Source organism: Mesoplodon bidens, assembly GCF_964165515.1.
Source record: "Mesoplodon bidens genome assembly, chromosome: 1".
NCBI lineage: Eukaryota > Metazoa > Chordata > Mammalia > Artiodactyla > Ziphiidae > Mesoplodon > Mesoplodon bidens.
This window is the reverse complement of record NC_138176.1, coordinates 208,896,411-208,917,341: the sequence shown is the minus strand read 5'-3', so window position 1 is coordinate 208,917,341 and position 20,931 is coordinate 208,896,411. Positions and strand designations below refer to the sequence as shown.

Sequence of the window (20,931 nt, the reverse complement as noted above, 5' to 3'; positions counted from 1 at the left end):
GTCATTTATTATATTTTAAAAATAAATGATAATAAACAACTTCAGACTGTGATAAAGACCATAAAGGAAAGAAAAGAGTGATGCGATAAAGAATAACTGGGGGAGGTGTATAACACTACACTCTAGACGGGGGTTAGGAAAGGCTTCCCCGAGGAGAAAACAGTTGTGCTGTGACTTGAAAAAAAGGGGGGCAGAAATCACCTCTGAAAAGCTGGGGAAGGACATTCCAGTCAGAAGAAATAGCAAGTACAAAAGCCCTGACGCCGGAAGTATCCAGCAGGTTCAGAAACAACCAAGGGGCCGGGTACGGCTGGAATCCAGTGACAGAAAATCAGGTGGAGGAGGTGAGGTTGGCAAAGCTGGCCCTGGGGAGGAGTATAGTTTTTACTCTAGTGGAAGCCATAAGGGTGTCAAGCACAAGCTGATTCACATTCACACAAGTATTACTGTAGCTATCTGAGGGTAGGGGGGAAGAAGATAAACCATTTTGGCTGGCCATTATAACGCCCAGGCAAAGAGTGAGGGTGAACTGGATTTAGTGGGGACAGTGGAGGTGAGAGAAATGAATGAATTCCATATCCACTGGGGGTAGAACTGTTAGAATTTACTAATTAGATTGGGCAAAGGAGGGTCAAGTCATGTTGACCTGCCTCCAATTAGAAGCTGACTGCTTCTTTAACTTGACTACTATGGACTATTCCCTTTGTCCAGCACCACCCTTTGAACTGCAAGGTAGAACAACAATAAAACCCCATAGTGGTAATGCAGAGGTACTGAGTGGAGGTATAATAAAGGAAAAATATGTTATTTTTTGAAACATGTATGTGGAGTAGTAATATCTAAGTAAGGATAATATTAATAAATAAGTGCTAAGAAAGCTCACTTATAGTCTTTGGGAAGGAAAAGGAAGTGTTCACAGTTTAGGTAATAGGGCAAATGTCATAGACTGTTCTTTAGAGCCTGTTTTTTAAAAAATAATCTTAACCAAGGGAGCAGTCCAAACCACAATTACCCTCCCATTCAGTAAAAGTAACAAAGGATTTCCAACTTGTTGTTAAAGCAGTGGTCTTCAAGAGCATATCACTACTATATTCAAAAGTTGAGTATTTCTCGTTTTTGTTTTTTTTGTGTGTTACGCGGGCCCCTCCCGTTGCGGAGCACAGGCTCCGGACGCGCAGGCTCAGTGGCCATGGCTCACGGGCCCAGCCGCTCTGCTGCATGTGGGATCTTCCTGGACCAGGGCACGAACCCGTGTCCCCTGCATCGGCAGGCGGACTCTCAACCACTGCGCCATCAGGGAAGCCCGAATATTTCTCATTTTTAAAACCACTAAAAGTTCACTAGTGGAGTGTAAGGGGTGGCTTTAAGCTACATGATTTGGTACGATTTATATCCAGAAGCTATTCAGGATTCAAGAAGAATAGTTTTCTAAATTGCTTACATGGTCATTTCTCTTAATGAAGCTGGGAAAATGTTTTGACCAAGTCACATGAAAATCTTACATAGTTTTTTTGCTATATATTTAAAGTAACATTAAGCGCCCCTAGAACATCCAGCAAAACTATTTTGCCCAATATTTTCTTTCAGCTTTGTAGCACTATAAGGGATAATGTTTTGTCTTCATTCAAAACTTAAGAAGCTCCTGGCTTTAGGATCTTACCAGTCTCACAGTAGGGCTCACCATCCTCCAAGTGAAAGACATTATTACGAATAGGTTTTCCACAGGCCACACACACAAAACAGGAAACATGCCAAGTCTGTTTCAAAGCATTGATGACTTCCTGTTATAGAAAGGAAATGGATGTAAAGAAAGGTGATGATTATTCTACTAGCTGTACCAATACAGTCCTTTTATTTTTATTTTATTTTATTTTTTTTTCTTTTTGCAGTATGCGGGCCTCTCACTGTTGTGGCCTCTCCCGTTGCGGAGCACAGGCTCCAGACGCGCAGGCCCAGAGGCCATGGCTCACGGGCCCAGCCGCTCCGCGGCATATGGGATCCTCCCAGACCGGGGCACGAACCCGTATCCCCTGCATCGGCAGGCGGACTCTCAACCACTGCGCCACCAGGGAGGCCCTACAGTCCTTTTAAACTGACCCAAAGTAGACATACATGCTTTGTCTTTGCCTAAGCTTTTCATCTAATGAACTAGAGATATTTAAGGACAGACTCACGAATCATTTAAACTGATGCATCATATAAAATATGCATTTTCACAAATACACATCAATAAACTTACTTAAAGAATGAGTAGTGTTATTTAAACATTATAAATGTGGTGAATCCAAGTAAGCATTTCATAAGTGTTTGCTACCCTACATTCTGCTTTCCCTGAAAGGGTGTCAGGAAACATTAACTTGTAAAGATTTCACAGTATTATCTTGAAAATGTCATGGAGGAATGGCAAAACACTTAAAAACTAAAACAAGCCTATACTGTGTCGCAGGATGGAAGCAACAACTTAATCAGTGTAACCCAATCATGTTTAACACATGGTTAGGATCTTGGAAATCAGCTATGGCTGTACTAAGCACACATTCATATGACTGTCTAAAATTTGAACCATAAAGCATGGATTCTAGTCAACAATAGTCCTATGGTTACATATACCAAATATCAAAGACTTGGGCCAGATTTTAATTAGTAAAAGAAGTTCTAGGGAGTTGGGTTTGCAAGGAATTGTTTCTTTGAATTGACAGAACGAGATGGAGTCATTAAAAATCATTTTTGAAGAATAGTTAACATTATAGGAATTTACTCTTTCCACAACATTTATCACAAAAAGGAGGATGCTATACATAAAGTATGGCTACAATTTTATAAATGAATGACTCATAAGGAGCAAACTGGAAGAAAACACATCCTAAGGTTAACAGGAACTCTCTGGGACTGGTAAATATATAGATCATTTTAATTTTATTCTTTACATGTTTTGTATTTTCTAATTGTTGTAGAGAGAAACATTTTCTTTTCTAATAAAAATATTGTCCAAATAAAAGACAAAAAAAAAGAAAATGATATAGATAAGTTATTGGCCATAGAAAATGCCATATTTCACTACTGAAGGGCTATGGGAAGAAATGGCAGTTATTTATATCCAAAGAGATCACCATGAACATGTACAAGTGGACATTCAACCAAATCATTTCCCAAGGCTTCTGGTATCTATTCAACTCTCTATCCTTGAGACAGATTGCTATCCCTTCTTTAATAGGTTATCAAACAACTAAAACACAATCCAGAAAATCTGTCCCTTTAGTGAAGTTCTGGCCCATGTCTGAAGCAATGAGTTTAAGACTTCCATTTCCTAGAACCTCATTTGGTGCTAAGACTCTTACTTGACTTTATTAATCATTCTAGAACTCATGGAATACATTTATATACTAAAACAGTATTAATGTATTCTACTTATTATTTGTCATTTGAAAAGGTACAGCCTGAATCATTCTCCTCTTTTCCTCTTCACATATTGTACAAATTAATAATATAGGAATATTCCAGTAGTTTATTTATAATTTTAAAGTGTCTTCAAAGTTTTAGACCCATTTAAAGATGTATTCTAAAATTAAGGCTACTCAGTAATTCCTACTAGCTTTTATCTTAATTGGTATGAATTACAGTTTCATTATTGTATTTTCATACTGAGAATATTAGAACTCAGCAATGTAATTTCCAAATTTTGCATGAGTTGTATGAGTTTCATATGAGTCCAGGCACCTTGGCTGCTTCTAAAGTAAAATTTCAGCTCCTGGTCACCCACAGGAAGTGCCTTACCCTTACTTCACAACTGCAAATTGGGTATTCCAGAGTAGGAAATTCATTAATTCATCATTATTTATTATGTATCTGCATCTTAAATTACTCCCTTTTTGTTAAAAAAAAAGGTGTGGCTTGATTATTTTTCTATCACATGTATACTCTCATAAAACTGAGGTTATATTTTTAAACATTATATGCATTCAAGAAAAATATATCATTTATAAGCCTCATGTTTTATATATTTCATGAGATCTGTGCCCTGAGCTTGAACCCTGACAGATGGGGAAGTGCTACTCTTATAAAAGCGATGGAATTTAATTTCAAACAGTGAAGGTGTCAATTCTGAGAACTCAGATGTGTGTGGTCCTGAGTGACCTCTTCATTCCTGAGCAAACAGGGTCCTGTGGAGGTAGCACACCCACAGTAAATTATTTTTTCCCCACAGTGGCTAGACTTTCACTAGACAAGCCAGCACTCAGTAAGACAAAACCAAAGACAACTTAACCCCATGAGTCTGATAGACTTCTACAGAGGTCTATTTAGTTTTGTTTTGCAAAAATAAATAGTGGTGAAAGCAGAGAGGGGATCAAGCAAGAAGAAAATAGAGAGTAAAAATGACAGAAGGGTTTCATACCAAAAAATTGTTCTGCTTGAAAACTCACTGGGAGTGAAAAGGTTTCCTATACTTACTCCGAGGATCTTCCTCTGGCATCGACCACATACAGGGGCAAAGAATCTCTCATAGCAGAGCTCACAATACAGGGCTCCCTGCTCCTCCACGAATCCAATGTAGGCCATCGTATTTTTGCAGTGAGCACAGTTAAATTCTTCTGGGTGCCAAGATTTCCCCAGAGCCACTAGGAATGGTCCCCTGCCAAAAGAAAAGAGATCAAGTTGGCTTAGGAATAAAGGTTTCTAGGTAGCCTGAAGAGGACCTCTTGTACGCAATGTCCAAACAATTAATACTTGCTCAATTCTCCTTCTCAAGGGTGCTGGAAATTTACATAGGAACTCTGCACATCGAAGTGAAAAGGACAGGAGAGAGGAATAAGCACTGAAGGGGTTCCTTCAAGAAAGGCCATCTCTGCCCCCCTGGTTTTCTGTATTCAAGGGATTTGGTAGTTAGGGTTTTTGAGCTGCAATGAGTGAGTGCCTCATGATTACAACTGAGAATGAGAATATTAATTGTGACAGAAAATGAAGTAACCAGGAAAAAAATACATGGGCTAGGCAGAAATGAGAGTTCGAAATTTCCATAAAATAAACAAAAGGAAAAAAATCTCTATTTGGTAATGTCAGCATCTTAAAAACAGTAACAATTATTACTGGAAAAAACATTCTAGTCAATTTCTCTTCCCCATACATGGTTTCTTATACTTATTTCTCAACTTTGTTAAACACACCAAATCCTCCCCCTCCAAAATGACTACAGAAATTATAAACTAGGTATTAGAGATGGTTTGCAGCTACTTAGAAAGGTTTTATTTAATTCAAACATGACTGATTTTTAATGTACATTTGTATCAAGGTAAGAAATGTTTGTAAAGTGATTTTTTTCCATTAAATACTATACAGCCATGAACTGATAAGATGGGTTTGGTTTGCTCGACAGGAATCCATTATGAAGCTTTATCTAGTCATGAAGCCTGCGGAGATTAACCTTTCTAGCCTCTGCAACATACTTTTCAGTAGCTACCTCACACTAATTTTTATTCATAGAGTGGCTTTACCTCCAAGGCACTTTTACACTTATCTAATTTGTCCATGCAACATTCCTGTGAGACAGACCAGGGCAGTTATTATGAACCCAGTTTAACAGATGGAGAAGCTGGGATACAGAATGTTCACAAGGTATGACATATATCATAAAATCACTGATTGAATGAAGGCCAGAAGCTGAATTTCCTGATTTCTATTACACTGCTCTAGTCATGTCTCTGATCACACTACCATCAATTATCATCACTGAGAAACCACAGGGTAACTAATTCTTAGTAAGCATAGGATATCTGACTTTTAGATAGATTATTAGTGGGAAAAGTCACAGTAACGAGCATCACAAAGTCGAAACATTTTTTACTTTGACAATAACAGAAACCTTGGTATTCAGTAACTATTGGGAAATTCTTTGCAAATACACTGTCATTTTCTCAGAACCAGCACCTAATTCTGCCAGAGTCAGGTAAATAGAAAGACCCTTGATGAATGATTAAAATGTGTTCTGTGGGGATAAGCGGGTATTTTTTGCCTACTTTTTGTTAACTTGTTTCTTATTACTAATATGACGCCATTTTGTATAAGCTAGTGCATGCAACTCTCTTAACATTTGAGAAAAGTAGTTTATTATTATTATTTTTTTTAAACTTTAGGGTACCATTTTTGTTACCACTAACAAGGAATGCCTTTGTTAACTAATTCCTGCCAGGAAAAAAAAAGGGCTACAGATCACTTATTCTGTAACCAAATATGTTGCTTTTGGTAGGCTGTCCCTCAACTTGTAACTGGTTTATAAACTACAGTCCTACTCAAGTCTTCATTTCATTTTCTCAGGATATACCTGGCAAGTAGTTTACCTTCAAAGATAAGCCAAAGAGTCACAATGCTCAAAGCCAGACAAAGTTTTAGGAGAGCACTTAGCTTTTCCACCAGGTAGGTATCTCGTTATGTATGCCTGAAAAATCTGCCAGGCTAAATTTACTGTGTAAATTTAGAGTATGGTAGAACTTTAGGGTTTTATGCTATGATTTGCCTGGACATTAAAGCAGATTCTAAACTATTTACTAGGGTGAATTTATCAGGGCACATCTTTAGCCCCGAGGCCAGTATCCTTAATGACTCTTCAGTTTGCAAAAGAAGTCGATTCAACCTCAATTTCCACTTTCTGTTAAAGCATAAGTGTTAGTATGCACTTGGAAGAAAGAGTTTTCCTCTTGAAACATGCCCATCAGTGCTACCAAATATTTAACAAACTTCATCTGAGGAAAAAAAAAGACATTTAAGAACAGCTGATTGCATTTTCTAGACTTTCTAAAATATGTGTTGAGATCAACTCAGAGAACCCTGTTCTGTGACTCGGAGCAGACTGGGCCTGACCCATCCCACAGGGTAATTCCTTTAATGATGGGTGCTAAGTGTGACACCATCAGTTTGCACTGACACTTATGAAAGGAAACAGCCCCACGAAATCCACCCCTGCTCTTCCTGGAAGTTCCTGTTGAGAGTGCTGTTTGTTAGATCACACATGGCCATTTTTTTTTTTTTTTTTTTTGCGGTACGCGGGCCTCTCACTGTTGTGGCCTCTCCCGTTGCGGAGCACAGGCTCTGGACGCTCAGGCTCAGCGGCCATGGCTCACGGGCCCAGCCGCTCCGCGGCCCGTGGGATCCTCCCGGACCAGGGCACGAACCCGCGTCCCCTGCATCAGCAGGCGGACTCTCAACCACTGCGCCACCAGGGAGGCCCCTAATCTCTTCTTAAAAGGACACCAGTCATACTGGATTAGAGCCCATCCTAATGACCTCACTTTACCTCTTAAGGATCCTATCTCCAGATACAGTCACAGTGAGATATTGGGGGTTAGGATTTCAACATATGAATTTTGGGGGGACACAATTCAGTCTATAACAGTAACTTCCTTAAGGGAACGGAGTAAGTATGTCTTTGAGTTCTGTATCACTGTTATTTAAAGGAGGTGGCACATAAAATACTCAATGAGCACTGCTTATAGGATGGCTATATTTCTACGAGAAATAGAAATATAGTCATCCTATAGTCTCATCTATAGTTAGACGAGAAACTGGAAAAGTAAACCTCTCATCCCCTCAGTCATCTCTATGAGTCTAGGAATGCATGTATGGGGTACAAAGTCATTTGGTGGGGAGGAAAGAACCTGTAACTGTTCGGCCTATCTATTACTTTCTCCTTTCTCACTTACCCACTCTAACGTTATGAAGAAGAGTACCTTGCCACACTCCAGTTATGACACGTCTGCTTAAGCTGTTTTTTCCCCTGATTTAATATAGTAGTATATATGATTACATGTATATAGAGTCACAATATTTATATATATTTATATATCTTGGTATGTATTTTCTTTACACAAAGTTCGAATCATATTTTATTTAGAGTTCTACAGTTCTTTTCTAATCTTAATACTATAACTTTTTCCTAAGCAGTGGAAGTTAAAAGCATGACTATAATTTAAAGTTAGATCTGAGCTCAAATGCAGGTTTTACCATTTACTATCTACGTAACTTCAGCAAATCTGTAACTTTTCTGTGCCTCAGTTTTCTCATCTGTGAAATTAGGCAATTATAATAACTGTTTTACAACGTTATAAGAATTTAATGAGAATTCAGTTAAAATTCTTAACACAGTATTTGGCATATGCTACGAATACATTAAACAATTATTATCCAAAAACAGTATCTTAACAGCACTATAATATTACATCATATAGATGCTGAACATTTTGTCCTTTCCAATTTTTCACTACAGTAGATCTGAAATCTTGGTCTATGCCTTGCTCATAAATCTTGGTCTATGTCTTTGGTTGTTTCTTTAAATGGAAGGACTAACACATTAAGCCAAGAAGCCTTTTATTTTCAAGTAAAATCTTAACCAGAAAGGAAAATAAATAAAACCTATTAATAATGGAGTGCTCAGAGATAGAACTGGATGGTGAGACAGGCAAAAAACTCTGTTGGCTTCTTCCTGGGGTAACTGAGATGGCCCTCCTTATGAGAAAAGTTTGAAAATAAGTGAGCAGGAAATAAATCAATAATGTTAAAATTTTCTCTGTCACTGGAATAAACAATGAGTTGTCTGAATGTGATTGTTCTGGTGCTGGACTGTAGGCAAAGACAGGATAATAGCATTGTGGCTGTTTGTTTTTTTTTAAGCATTTCATATCAAAGAAGAAATCAAGCACCATGAATCCCTTACTTCTTTCACCAAAATGCTAAGAAGCTAAATGTGAATGGTCCATTTAACTTCATGTAATACAAGTGGATTTTAATGCCACTAGATGTAACAGTTCAGAAATAAGCTAGTGTTTTCATAAGCCCGTTCTACCAGAGAAACTAAATATGGCTTTGGCTATATTAGTAGCCTGATTTTCTGTTTCCCTATTATATCAGCATTCCAAACAGTCAATCTGTTCATGAGTATGAATTGAAGAGATGGTACTTCTATCATAAATGGATTGGAAATGTTCTAGAGCAATTTAATCAGAGCTTCAGTAGAATTTCCTAAAATGTAACGTTCTATCCATCTGTAAAAGGCAACTAACTAATCTAAGTATTGCCTAAATAATACAATTTAGGCAAAACATCCATAATCTTTTCAAGATTCAAATAAACCAAAGAATTATAAACATAAGCTGAAAATAAAATGATCTATGGAGTTTTAAGCTAAAAATATGTTCAATAAGAGATAATCAGTTCAGTACTAACATTCAGTGAACCAGGTTTCTGAGATTTTCCAAAAACAATGAACTTTTCTAAAAATAAAACATAAAATTTGCCTTTACTTAAAAATATTTTTGAAAATTTGAAACACTTAGAAAATAAATATAAAACAATATAAATTTTAAACAAATAATGTAAATTACACTGTGGAAAACAAAACAACAATATAAACTATAAAATAATCTTAAACTTCTCAGGTTCTGCCAGGTTACAATATTCTATCCTGAAAGTATCAAGCCTACAACTGCAGCTTGTTTTTAAAACAGGTGTCCAAGAGAATGTCACTTGACCTAATGCCTCCTTGCTTTGGTAAGTGATACTGACCCTGAGGCCAAGAACTAGAATTATGCTTTGACTAGCTCTCTGAACTGACCACAATCTATTCAAGCTGCTTTAGCATTTGAGCACCAAGCAAATGTGCTATGTTAATTACTGTTATAGGATCTTGACATGAGCTAATACCTGTTCCTGTTAACTTCCCCAGTAAATGAAGCTCTAATGCTTAACTGATAACAAGTGCTGAGATAATCCAGAGTAGTATAAAATTTAACAGATGAGGGGGCAATAAGTGGTGGCCATTCATGTTTTTAATGTAATATTTATTTTACTTGGCAGAAGACTGTGCATTAAAATTATATCCTAGGCTAGCATTAAAAACTGAAACCATGGCAGTTAGGGGTGGGGAATGTAATTTCTATTTTGATCTTCATATATTCTCCATACTAAGTTTTTCAGATGTGCTGGCAGTGGTGATAGTAGGATATCACAGAATTTTATAATCAGATAACAAGAGTCAGAAAATGATATGGTTTGACATTTTGTTAATCCATCCAGTAATCACTTGCTTATTACAACAGGACACAAACAGCAGCAACTCCTGTCTCCATAAAGGGTGTTTTTCTCCAGACTGTAGTATCCCCACATACCAGTCTACATAACCAAAGTACCATAACTTACAGAAACAATGTTACAAGTCAAAACTTATTTTTATTAATATTAACCTTAAAAACATAACCCTATATAGAGTTAGTAATTAAAAACACTGCTTCATTTATTGAGACAAAGCAGTATCACACTAGATTCTATAATAGTTTAAATATTTCTGTTAAGACCCTATAGTAGTACTTTTAAAAAAATGTCTCTAACCCAATTGATACTATGACCTGAAGGATGAGTGCGTCTAGAGTCATGTATGATCTCTTCAGGTCAAACGTTCACCGAATGCCTTCTGTGTGTCGGATACTGTGCTAGACTCTGGAAACCTCTACTGATTTTCTGCTTCTCCCCATAAACCATTATTACCCCTCCCACTGCAGCTGGCTAATTCTCATACAGCAGGTGCTCACTGTGGAAAATACAAACTAAGGGAAAAATAACAGCTTGCAAAATATCATGATTTCACTTCTGTAAAACAACATCTGTCCTTATGTGTGTGTGTTTTAAAAGTGTGAACTAAAATACTAATAGTGGTTACCTTGGGATGTGGAATTATGTATGAACTCTTATTTTCGCTTTCTGTTTTTCTATATTTTGGAAATGTCACAATGAACACAGACTACCTTTAAAAGGCAAAAGCTATTTTTCAAAAAATCATGTACTCTGTGCTGTGCTCTTGACACATTTATTATTTAATAGTGAATTAAGGAGAAGAATATTTATATTTGGTTCTTAAATAAGATATTGAGACTCCCTGTGCTCCATTTTAAGTAGTAACTAGAAACATTATCCTAAGCAATAATTATGTAAGAGAGGAGGGGAAAATGCAAGTAAGTCTTAAACGTTTTCAGCTTTAGAGGAGCTGTTGTTTCAACTATTACAAAACAGTGTAAAGTAAAAATGAGGAGAGAGCTTGAGCAGTCATTTCAAGTAGTCATCTGTTACTGCCAACAAGACAACTCACAGAGGCAACAGGGTCCTCTGGTGGGATCCCTGCATTAACATTCACACCTAAACCTCATAACATTTTAAAAGTCACTTGTTCAGAAACGCTGAGGTTTATAAGTGCCAGTGTAATACACTCACTTAAGAGCTTACTTTTAGTCTTTTCTGCTTATCGGAATTAAAGAAACAATAAAATACATTGGGATAAAAAATATTTTAAAGAAGCAGATTATGACCTAATCTAAAATGTAAAGCATTTATGAATAGATCTGAAGGTAATTATATCTTTTAGAGCTTAGGTATTCGAAAATCCAATCGTCTTTTCTCAAGGACTCAAAGTTCTTTATTTTACATCATTAGTTATTTTTCATCTAAATGAAACTCCTCACTTTTATAATTTGTGAAATAATGAAGTCCTTTGGGGTCCCTTTGAGTCTTAATATTTTATTATTCTATGAAAAGCCACATTAATCATTATTTTCCCTTAGTTCTGATAGGAATTAATAACTGACTAAATTGGTATTTTTAGTTTTATTATCACACAGCCCAGAATTACTTTTTATTAAAATAGATTCTAACAAATGTATATATATTCATATGTGTCTACTTTAATACTATTATATAGAAATACAGCAAGAATATTTTCACTACTAAATTTCTAATCTTTCAGAATATTAAAAAAAATCCATATTGGTATTAAGTCCTTTCAAGAAAAATTTAAAATCAAATAACCAACCTGATGACCTGGTTGCAGTGGGCACACATCGGAGTTCGTTTCCCTGCGGGAATGTGCTCGGCCCTTTGCACCAAAGTGTCCTCATTACTGGGCTGGGGCTGCCTTTCAGCTGAGTTGGCTGATGCCACTGCTCCTGTGGATGTCCCACTGCTTGCGACTCTTCCGGTAGAAGGTGCTAGGAGTTAAAACAGAAGAATCAGAATGACAACAAGCCAAATATAAACTTTTCCTAATAATCAAATAATAACATTACTTTAAAAAATAATCTATCCACTCACTTCTTTACTCATTTACTCACACTTACGGAGAGGTTACGGACCAAACAGTGGTCTGAGACTACAGAGTTAAAAAAGAAAAATTCAAGGATTACAACCCAGTGAAAGACTTATGACAGATGACTGCAGAGGGTTTTGTAGGAAAAGCAGAATCACCTCTGCTTCCAAGAGGAGATATGGTTAATGTTGAATATTGATGTTGAAATATTTCTAGTCATCCAGACATCTCTGCCAACCATTAATTAGATTTAACTCAAAATATGTCATAGCACATTAGAGATTTCAATGTGTTGAAGATAAAAGCAAAAATGAACTCCCTATATTCTGTCTCTTCCTGTACTGCCTAAGTAGACTGTGAAATCGGTCACCCGGTCATATAAGGCAGATACATAAGCATCATCCTAGGGCCTTCCTCTCCCTCCTTTGAGGTTATAATGGGTCCTGCTGACTTTACATCACAAATGGTTCTTGATTTTGCCCCCTCGTCTCCATTCCTACAATACTGTCCTGGTTCATGTCCTCAAAGTCTCCCACCTGGACTAACCACCAAATGCCTTGTCCTCCTTAAATTCATACTCCCACTGCCACCGCGGACTGAAATCTTATCTGATCACAGCTCTGCATAAACCATTTCAAGGACCTCATTCTTCTCTGACCACTGAGTGTAGTCCAATCTTCTAAGCACCACATACAGGTCCCTCCAGCGGTCTCTGCCTTCTGCACAGCCTCATCTGTCACCATCCTCTGCCTTTCTCTTCATGCTACAGTGAATACAAAACTACCTCATTTCCCCTGTGAATGGGGCTATCTATTCACAGCCTGTCCTCACCTCACTTCTCTACCATTCTTCCTATTCACCTAGTAACCACCACTCATTAAGATGCAGCCCAGTCTGACTGGTGTGAGGTAATACCTCATTGTAGTTTTGATTTGCATTTCTCTACAATAAATGCTGGAGAAGGTTTGCGGAAAAGGGAACCCTCATACACTGTTGGTGGGAATGTAAATTGATACAGCCACTATGGAGAACAGTATGGAGGTTCCTTAAAAAACTAAAAATAGAACTACCATATGACCCAGCAATCCTACTACTGGGCATATACCCTGAGAAAACCATAATTCAAAAAGAGTCATGTACCACAATGTTCATTGCAGCTCTATTTACAACAGCCAGGACATGGAAGCAACCTAAGTGTCCATCAACAGATGAATGGATACAGAAGATGTGCACATATATACAATGTAATATTACTCAGCCATAAAAAGAAACGAAATTGAGTTATTTGTAGTGAGGTGGATGGACCTGGAGTCTGTCATACAGAGTGAAGTAAGTCAGAAAAAGAAAAACAAATACTGTATGCTAACACATATATATGGAATCTAAGAAAAAAAAAAAGGTTATGAAGAACCTAGGGGCAGGACAGGAATAAAGACGCAGACGTAGAGAATGGACTTGAGGACACGGGGAGGGGGTAGGGTAAGCTGGGACGAAGTGAGAGAGTGGCATGGACATATATACACTACCAAATGTAAAACAGATAGCTAGTGGGAAGCAGCTGCATAGCACAGGGAGACCAGCTAAGCGCTTTGTGACCACCTGGAGGGGTGGGAATAGGAAGGGTGGGAGGGAGGGAGTCACAAGAGGGAAGAGACATGGGGATATATGTATATGCATAGCTGATTGACTTTGTTATAAAGCAGCAACTAACACACCATTGTAAAGCAATTATACTCCAATAAAGATGTAAAAAAAAAAAAGACGCAGCCCAGGAGTCAGCTGCTCCACAGCTCCTCCCTGAACTATCTCTCTCCACTTCCCCTTCCACATAATCCAGATTAAAGTCTTTTTCCCATGTTCCCGTAATTTTCCGAACGACTAGATTATTGCCTCTACTACATATATTTGTGTCTTTTCTTCCCCAACTAGAGAGTAAGCTCCCTGAGGGCAGGAACTATGTCTTATTCTTCACCATAGCAACTAATACAGTGTCTGGAATGAATAAATGAATGAATGAATGAGTCAAGCGGAATCAATACATAAATGAACAACAGCAAAAACTGCGAAGGATTAAAATCAACAGGTCTGCTACTCACCCACAGGTAATTAAAGTGTAGTGGAAGAGAAAAGGCATATATTCTAATGGTTGAAAAGGAACAACTTTTAAGAAAAGCATATAAATAATGTAAATTGTGTGTGTATGTATGTGTGTGTGGTTGTGTACGTGTGCATGTGTGCTGACAGGATTCACATTAAAGGCGTGGTTAGAACTGGATAAGGTTAATTAGCATACTTGAAAGGCTATTTCTCCCTCAGGAGAATAAAGCCTGTTTGCAATGATGTGCAACTGCAGATCCAGAAACCCTGCATTTATAAACACCTAGCACATCTCCTCCAGCACTCTGCTTGGCACTTGAGCTGTGAAATGGCACTTTACAGGCCAGGGTGTTCGCCTAGTGCCCATGTTTCAAGTGAGTCAACTGGATTAGGAACACGTTTTCACTCTCTTAGACTCACACTTTCTCTTACAGAAATGCAAAAGAAAGTTACTGTAATGTTTGCTTTGTCTACTCTCTTCCTAATTCCCTCATTGGCTTGCATAGCACAATGCTCCTTCAATTTCTAGATCCAGGCCTGACTGCTCTTGGAGAGATGCAGATATGCATTTTCACTGCCACAAATCTTGTTCTTATCTTTAAATTCAAGACAGGCAACATGGATTTCATCTGCTCACGCACATTAGCAGCTCATCCTCTCTATTCCTGTATGTCTACGTTCTCCCACTTACTCAGGCATGGTCCTCTGGCTCCTCGGTCCCCGTCAGCCCCCAGACCCTAAGAACTGTTCCCTTGGAAATGTTTCCAAGGTCTGTCCCTTAATCCAAACCCATGCTCTAGCATTTGAGTCCTGGTCTTGAATCCCTGAAGTCTGGACAATTACAAGTCTCCTAAGCAGTCTCTCTGTCTTCAGTCTCTTTTTCAGCCTATTCTGCTGGATTATTTTTCCAAATACACTACTCTGATCATATTTTCTTGCTTATAAAGCTTCCCTAACTCTTTCCTGAAAACTCTATGCATTCCTGACAGTCCAGTCCCTGCATTAGCTCACTCCAATCTTCTTTACAACCTTGTTTTTTATGTTCACCCACATCCCCGCCATTATCATCTAACTCGGTGATCTTCATTTACCATTTAACTTGTGCCATCCCTATTTGAAGGCACTATTCTCAAATCCTTACAACAGCCATATGATTTAGGCACGATTAGTACCACATTTTTACTCTAGCTGAGGCAAAGAGAGGTTAAGAAAGCGGCCCAAGGTCACACAGCAAATGAAGGGCTACCCTCAAGCCAGGCAGTCTGGCTCCAGAGTCTGTGCTCTTAAACACCGTGCTATCGTCTACTCACTGTCCCCTGGACATGCCGTGACAGGTCCTGCTTCTGTGAGGCACGATCGATGAAATGTCCCTTTCTCCATGGCTACTCATGGATTTCCCATTCTGTAAGGCTCATGGAATCCCATCTTCTTCCCCAGTATTCCCTGATTATCCCAGTCAGAGTGTTTTCTTGTCCCTCCTAACACCTTTAACACCTCCACCTATGTAATATATTTGCTATTTATCAATATCCTGTAATATTTTTCCTTCCTAAGTCAATGATAAACTCTGTAAAATGACAGCTTCCTTCTATTAACTGCTTTCTACCCATTACCAGAAAACTGCCTTAAAAATAGAAGGCAGGGCTACCCTGGTGGCGCAGTGGTTGAGAGTCCGCCTGCCGATGCAGGGGACACGGGTTCGTGCCCCGGTCTGGGAAGATCCCACATGCCGCGGAGCGGCTGGGCCCGTGAGCCATGGCTGCTGAGCCTGCGCGTCCAGAGCCTGTGCTCCTCAGCGGGAGAGGCCACAACAGTGAGAGGCCCGCATACCGCAAAAAAAAGAAAAGAAAAAAAAGAAGGCAAAAAATTAATATTTAATCAAGTAAATGAAAAAGGAAAGGTTCCGAATCACTTTCATTTTGTCTTTTTAAAGAACACAACTGAGATAGCTATTTTTAAAATATGGATTAGGTTCAGGATTTCAAACAGTGGGAAAGTTACCAATTGAAAAATCTGAAAATCAGACCTCAAAGAGAGTCAAACCCTTTCATCTACCATATGCCTTTATTTCATCACATCTATGCATAAGCCCTAAAGTACTGAGTCACTGAGACATTTTTAGCAATAAAAGAGTGTAGTAATTCTCCATCAGTCATTGTAAAATGGGACAGAATCCATCTGGCCCATGCCTCAAGGAGAAGGTACATGGGAACTAACTTATTTAACAGGAGAAGCCATTCTTAAACATGAAACATGTGACTGTGTCTTAAACACATATAAAGAGGCTCTGAGCTCACTGCTGTTCCTTCCTTGGGAAGAAAAGCCTTGCTGTTTTTTTGTGGTACGTGGGCCTCTCACTGCTGTGGCCTCTCCCGTTGCGGAGCACAGGCTCCGGATGCGCAGGCTCAGCGGCCATGGCTCACGGGCCCAGCCGCTCCAGGGCATGTGGGATCTTCCCAGACCGGGGCACGAACCCGTGTCGCCTGCATCAGCAGGCAGACTCTCAACCACTGTACCACCAGGGAAGCCCAAGCCTTGCTTTTTGTTACTGCCCCATTTTAACCACTTTGGATAAGACAGAAATTCTCACACCTCCGTTTTGTTGCTGTGTTGCTGGTACATTGGCCCTCACACAAAGCGACACAAGCCTTGTTAATTTTTACCAAGCCCTGAACATTTCCAAGGAACAGTTATTTCCCTTATGAATAAGGTGCTGTTTCATTTCTTCAGATTGAATTTCTCACTACTCTAGCACAGGAGTAGGCAACTTTTGAGCTGTCAAGTGCCCACTCCCTGGCCTCTGCTCCCTTGGCTTATTGGGGAGAGGGAGGTGTAAGAAGGTGAAATTTTGGAAAAGGGGAAGCACCACAAAATGAGCCCAGCTTCCTTTATAATTCTGTATAAAACTGCACTACCACACAGACAAAAACAGGCTTCCGTGGGGAGTACAGAGACCAAAATATTTCAAATTTATTGAACCTGCCATAAAAATAAATTTTACGTAGAAAAAAATATACATCTCTTTAGAGACAGCAGTTTAAAGACCTCAATCTACTTATCTGTAATAAAACCAGATTTTTCTTTTAAGTTCTAATAGAGGTATTAAATGGGAGCATTGAATTAGCCCTATTTCATAATCTAGGAACCTAAGTCACAAAAATTGAAGTGACTTATTCAAACTGAATAATGAGTAAGTCAGTAAAGTGTCACAATGAGAACATGAAGGGGAGGTTAGTTCTTGGCTCAGGTTTTCCTTTTTAACCTTAATCTTGAACATCTTCCATTAAATTAGGCTTCTTTCGTGGCTGATCTCTATTCCAATGGGACCATGTTTAAAAGTTAATTTTTGGGGGCTTCCCTGGTGGAGCAGTGGTTGCGAGTCCGCCTGCCGATGCAGGGGACACGGATTCGTGCCCCGGTCCACGAAGATCCCACATGTCACGGAGTGGCTGGGCCCGTGAGCCATGGCCGCTGAGCCTGCGCTCCACAACGGGAGAGGCCACAACAGTGAGAAGCCCGAGTATTGCAAAAAAAAAAAAAAAAAAGTTAATTTTTTTTCTTTTGTATTAAATATATTTCAGCATCATAAAACTCATAGAGAAATTTAAAGCCAGTAGCTACTCTCCAAACTAACAGTGTTAGTGAGATATCTTTTATTAACTTTAGAATGATTATTTATGAGTCTTAAAGGTTTGGAATGACATACATTCATACTTATTCTAAGCTTTTGTTTTTAGCACTATGATAGTGACACCTAAGATTACAAAGATTATCATTAAATAAGTTAATATAAATTAGTGGGAACCCTAGCAGCACACTAGAATACTTTCTCAGTATATAATATGTAAAGTTGTCAAATTAATCAAGTAAAATTTAACCAATGCACAATATGTTGAGTTGCTAGTTTTTAAAATATTTGTCATAGTGATATATCTGAGAATTCTAAGGGGCAATACTTTTTAAAAAAGCAAACAGACAGGGCAGAAAGTCTCGCGAGACACGTGAGTTCTCGCGGGAACTACATTCAAAAAGCCCTGGCGCTTAACCGAGAGCTTGCTGAGTGAATGGACCAGTGTCTCTGCGGTGCGGTGGAGTTAATGTCGAGAATCTGAGCGCGGCGAGCTGCAGCAGCAGGGGAAGGGGTGAGGAGAGAGTAGACAGGAAAAAAATCATGGAGGCAGATATAATAGCAGATCTTCGATGCAAGCTCCAAGAAGTTGAAGAAGAGCGACTAAAAGCTGCACAGTATGGTTTACAACTAGTGGAGAGCCAGAACGAATTGCAGAATCAATTGGATAAATGTCGTAATGAAATGATGACCATGACTGAGAATTATGAACAAGAAAAATATACTCTTCAGAGAGAAGTTGAGCTCAAGAGTCGAATGTTAGAAAGTTTGAGCTCTGAATGTGAAGCTATTCAACAACAACAAAAAATGCACCTGGAGAAATTAGAACAGCTGAGCAGAAGCCATGGGCAGGAAGTGAATGAACTAAAAAAAAAGTTAGAAAAACTGAAAGCCGAATTAGATGAAGCTAGGCTTAGTGAAAAGCAGCTGAAGCACAAAGTGGATCATCAGAAGGAACTCCTTTCTTGTAAATCAGAGGAAATGCGAATAATGTGTGAACGTGTACACGAAAGCATCTCTTCAGAGACGCTGGCTCTTCAAATTGAGCTCACTGAAATGCAAAGTATGAAGACCACCCTCAAAGAAGAAGTGAACGAACTACAGTGCAGACAAGAACAACTAGAACTTGTTAATACGAATTTAATGCGCCAGGTAGACCGGCTTAAAGAAGAAAAAGAAGAGCGAGAGAAAGAAGCAGTTTCTTACTATAATGCCTTAGAGAAAGCTCGTGTAGCAAATCTTCAGGTGCAGCTAGACCAGGCACTCCAGCAAGCCTTGGACCCTAACAGTAAAGGCAACTCTTCGTTTGCAGAGGTGGGAGATCGAAGGGGAGCCATGGAACGTCAGCTTATCAGCATCAAAGTCAAGTATCAGTCACTAAAGAAGCAAAATGCATTGAATAGAGAACAGATGCAAAGAATGAAGTTACGAATCGCCACATTGCTACAAACGAAAGGGTCTCAAGCTGAATATGAACAGCAGGAACGGTTACTTGCCATGCTGGAGCAGAAGAATGGTGAAATTAAACATCTCTTAGGTGAAATTAGGAATCTGGAGAAATTTAAGAGTTTATATGAAAGTATGGAATCTAAGCCTTCAGCCAACTCTGTTGCTCTGGAAGATGACACCTATTACACAGATTTACTTCAAATAAAGCTTGAAAACTTAAACAAAGAAAATGAAAGCACTAAAGGTGAATTGTCCATCCAGCGAATGAAAGCATTATTTGAGAGCCAGCGCGCTCTGGATATTGAGCGAAAACTTTTTTTGAATGAAAGGTGCCTACAGCTTTCCCAAAGTGAAAATATGAAACTGAGAGCTAAACTAGATGAGTTAAAACTGAAGTATGAACCTGAAGAGAAAATTGAAGTGCCTGTACTCAAAAAGAGGTGTGAGGTACTTCCTGTGGATATAACCACCCCTAACGATGTATGTACCACCAGTGCTGTTGAGGAAGAAGTTTATAGCTTACCACCTCAGAAAGAGGAGGTACAGTCCTGTCCTAACAATTTAGAAGATAACTTGCAGTTGGAAAAGACAGTTTCTGTAAGCACATCAGGAGTCATTCTGTCTCCTTACAAAAATCTGTCCGTGGGTATTCAGCCAAGGAAGGAAAAGAAATGTGTGAAGCTTATAGGAGTTCCAGCTGAGTCGGAAGCCTTAAGTGAAAGAAGTGGAAACACCCCTAACTCTCCCAGGTTAGCTGCTGAATCAAGGCTTCAAACAGAAGTTAAAGAAGGGAAAGAAACTGCAAGCAAATTGGAAAAGGCAACCTGTAAGAAATCACACCCTATTGTATACGTGTCCTCCAAATCAACTCCAGAGACCCAGTGCCCTCAGCAGTAAAGACTTAATAAGAGTAAGGTACCACTTGCCCAAAAGATTGCTCTGGAGGTTAGTTAAGATTGTCTTCATCTGAAGTACACCATCTTGTAGGTTATTTCCTTCTACTCATTGTGCTAGGAACTGGCATTTTCATGCTCCTTTGACCAAGCATTCAAAATGTTGTGATTCTAACCAGGAGAGTTCCCTAAGTGATGAACTATGAATCACAGTGAATAAGCCATTAGCTGAAGGAAAGTGTTATTACAAATTTATTGGTTATATTGTATATAGATTTTTAAAGTACCTTCAGAGCCATATATATTTGAAAAGAGAACACATTAACTATTATATTTTCCTATGTACATTTTTATGAATGTAGTTTTTCACTGTGTTGTGAAAATAGAAAACTTGGTTTAAAAATATATATTATATTGTAACTAGATTTTGTCAGTGTGTAAAGCACATGTTCATCTTTGTATTCATATACATGATTTAAATTTTGTCTCAATTACATGAAAAAATAATTTTGAAATTTAAAATAAAACTGCTATAATTAAAAAAAAGCAAACAGACCACTGACTTATTAACCATGAAATTTAATTTACTACAAAGAAATAAGGTCATTTCTTTTGGACTATAGACTATAAATTGGTGATAAAGAATTTTAAAAAATTGAACCACGTAATATTCATTAATTTAGTAGAACACGTACCTCCTGTTATTGGGGAAATTTTTGTGGTATATCACTTGGAAAGATAAAGTGAAA

At 38.5% G+C, this 20,931-nt stretch overlaps 2 protein-coding genes across 3 annotated transcripts in view; one reads left to right on the top strand and one right to left on the bottom strand.

The window, feature by feature from the left end:
• PDLIM5 (PDZ and LIM domain 5) overlaps positions 1 to 20,931 on the bottom strand; it is a 217,039-nt gene that overhangs the window by 6,072 nt on the left and 190,036 nt on the right. For both annotated transcript variants that reach the window (XM_081228028.1, XM_081228029.1), the window contains 3 exons: positions 11,843 to 12,017; positions 4,450 to 4,630; positions 1,661 to 1,781 (listed from right to left, as the gene is read on the bottom strand). In XM_081228028.1, the coding sequence (XP_081084154.1) occupies positions 1,661 to 1,781; positions 4,450 to 4,630; positions 11,843 to 12,017 (477 nt within the window). The remainder of the gene's footprint in view (positions 1 to 1,660; positions 1,782 to 4,449; positions 4,631 to 11,842; positions 12,018 to 20,931) is intronic.
• LOC308613904 (protein Spindly-like) lies at positions 18,235 to 20,292 on the top strand. Its single transcript, XM_081228017.1, has one exon. It carries the CDS (start codon positions 18,384 to 18,386, stop codon positions 20,184 to 20,186), a length of 1,803 nt encoding a protein of 600 aa, XP_081084143.1. The 5' UTR covers positions 18,235 to 18,383; the 3' UTR covers positions 20,187 to 20,292.

What these genes read in the sequence shown, in the direction of transcription:
- LOC308613904 (XM_081228017.1), top strand. Translation starts at nt 18,384, where the DNA reads ATGGAGGCAGATATAATAGCAGATCTTCGATGCAAGCTCCAAGAAGTT.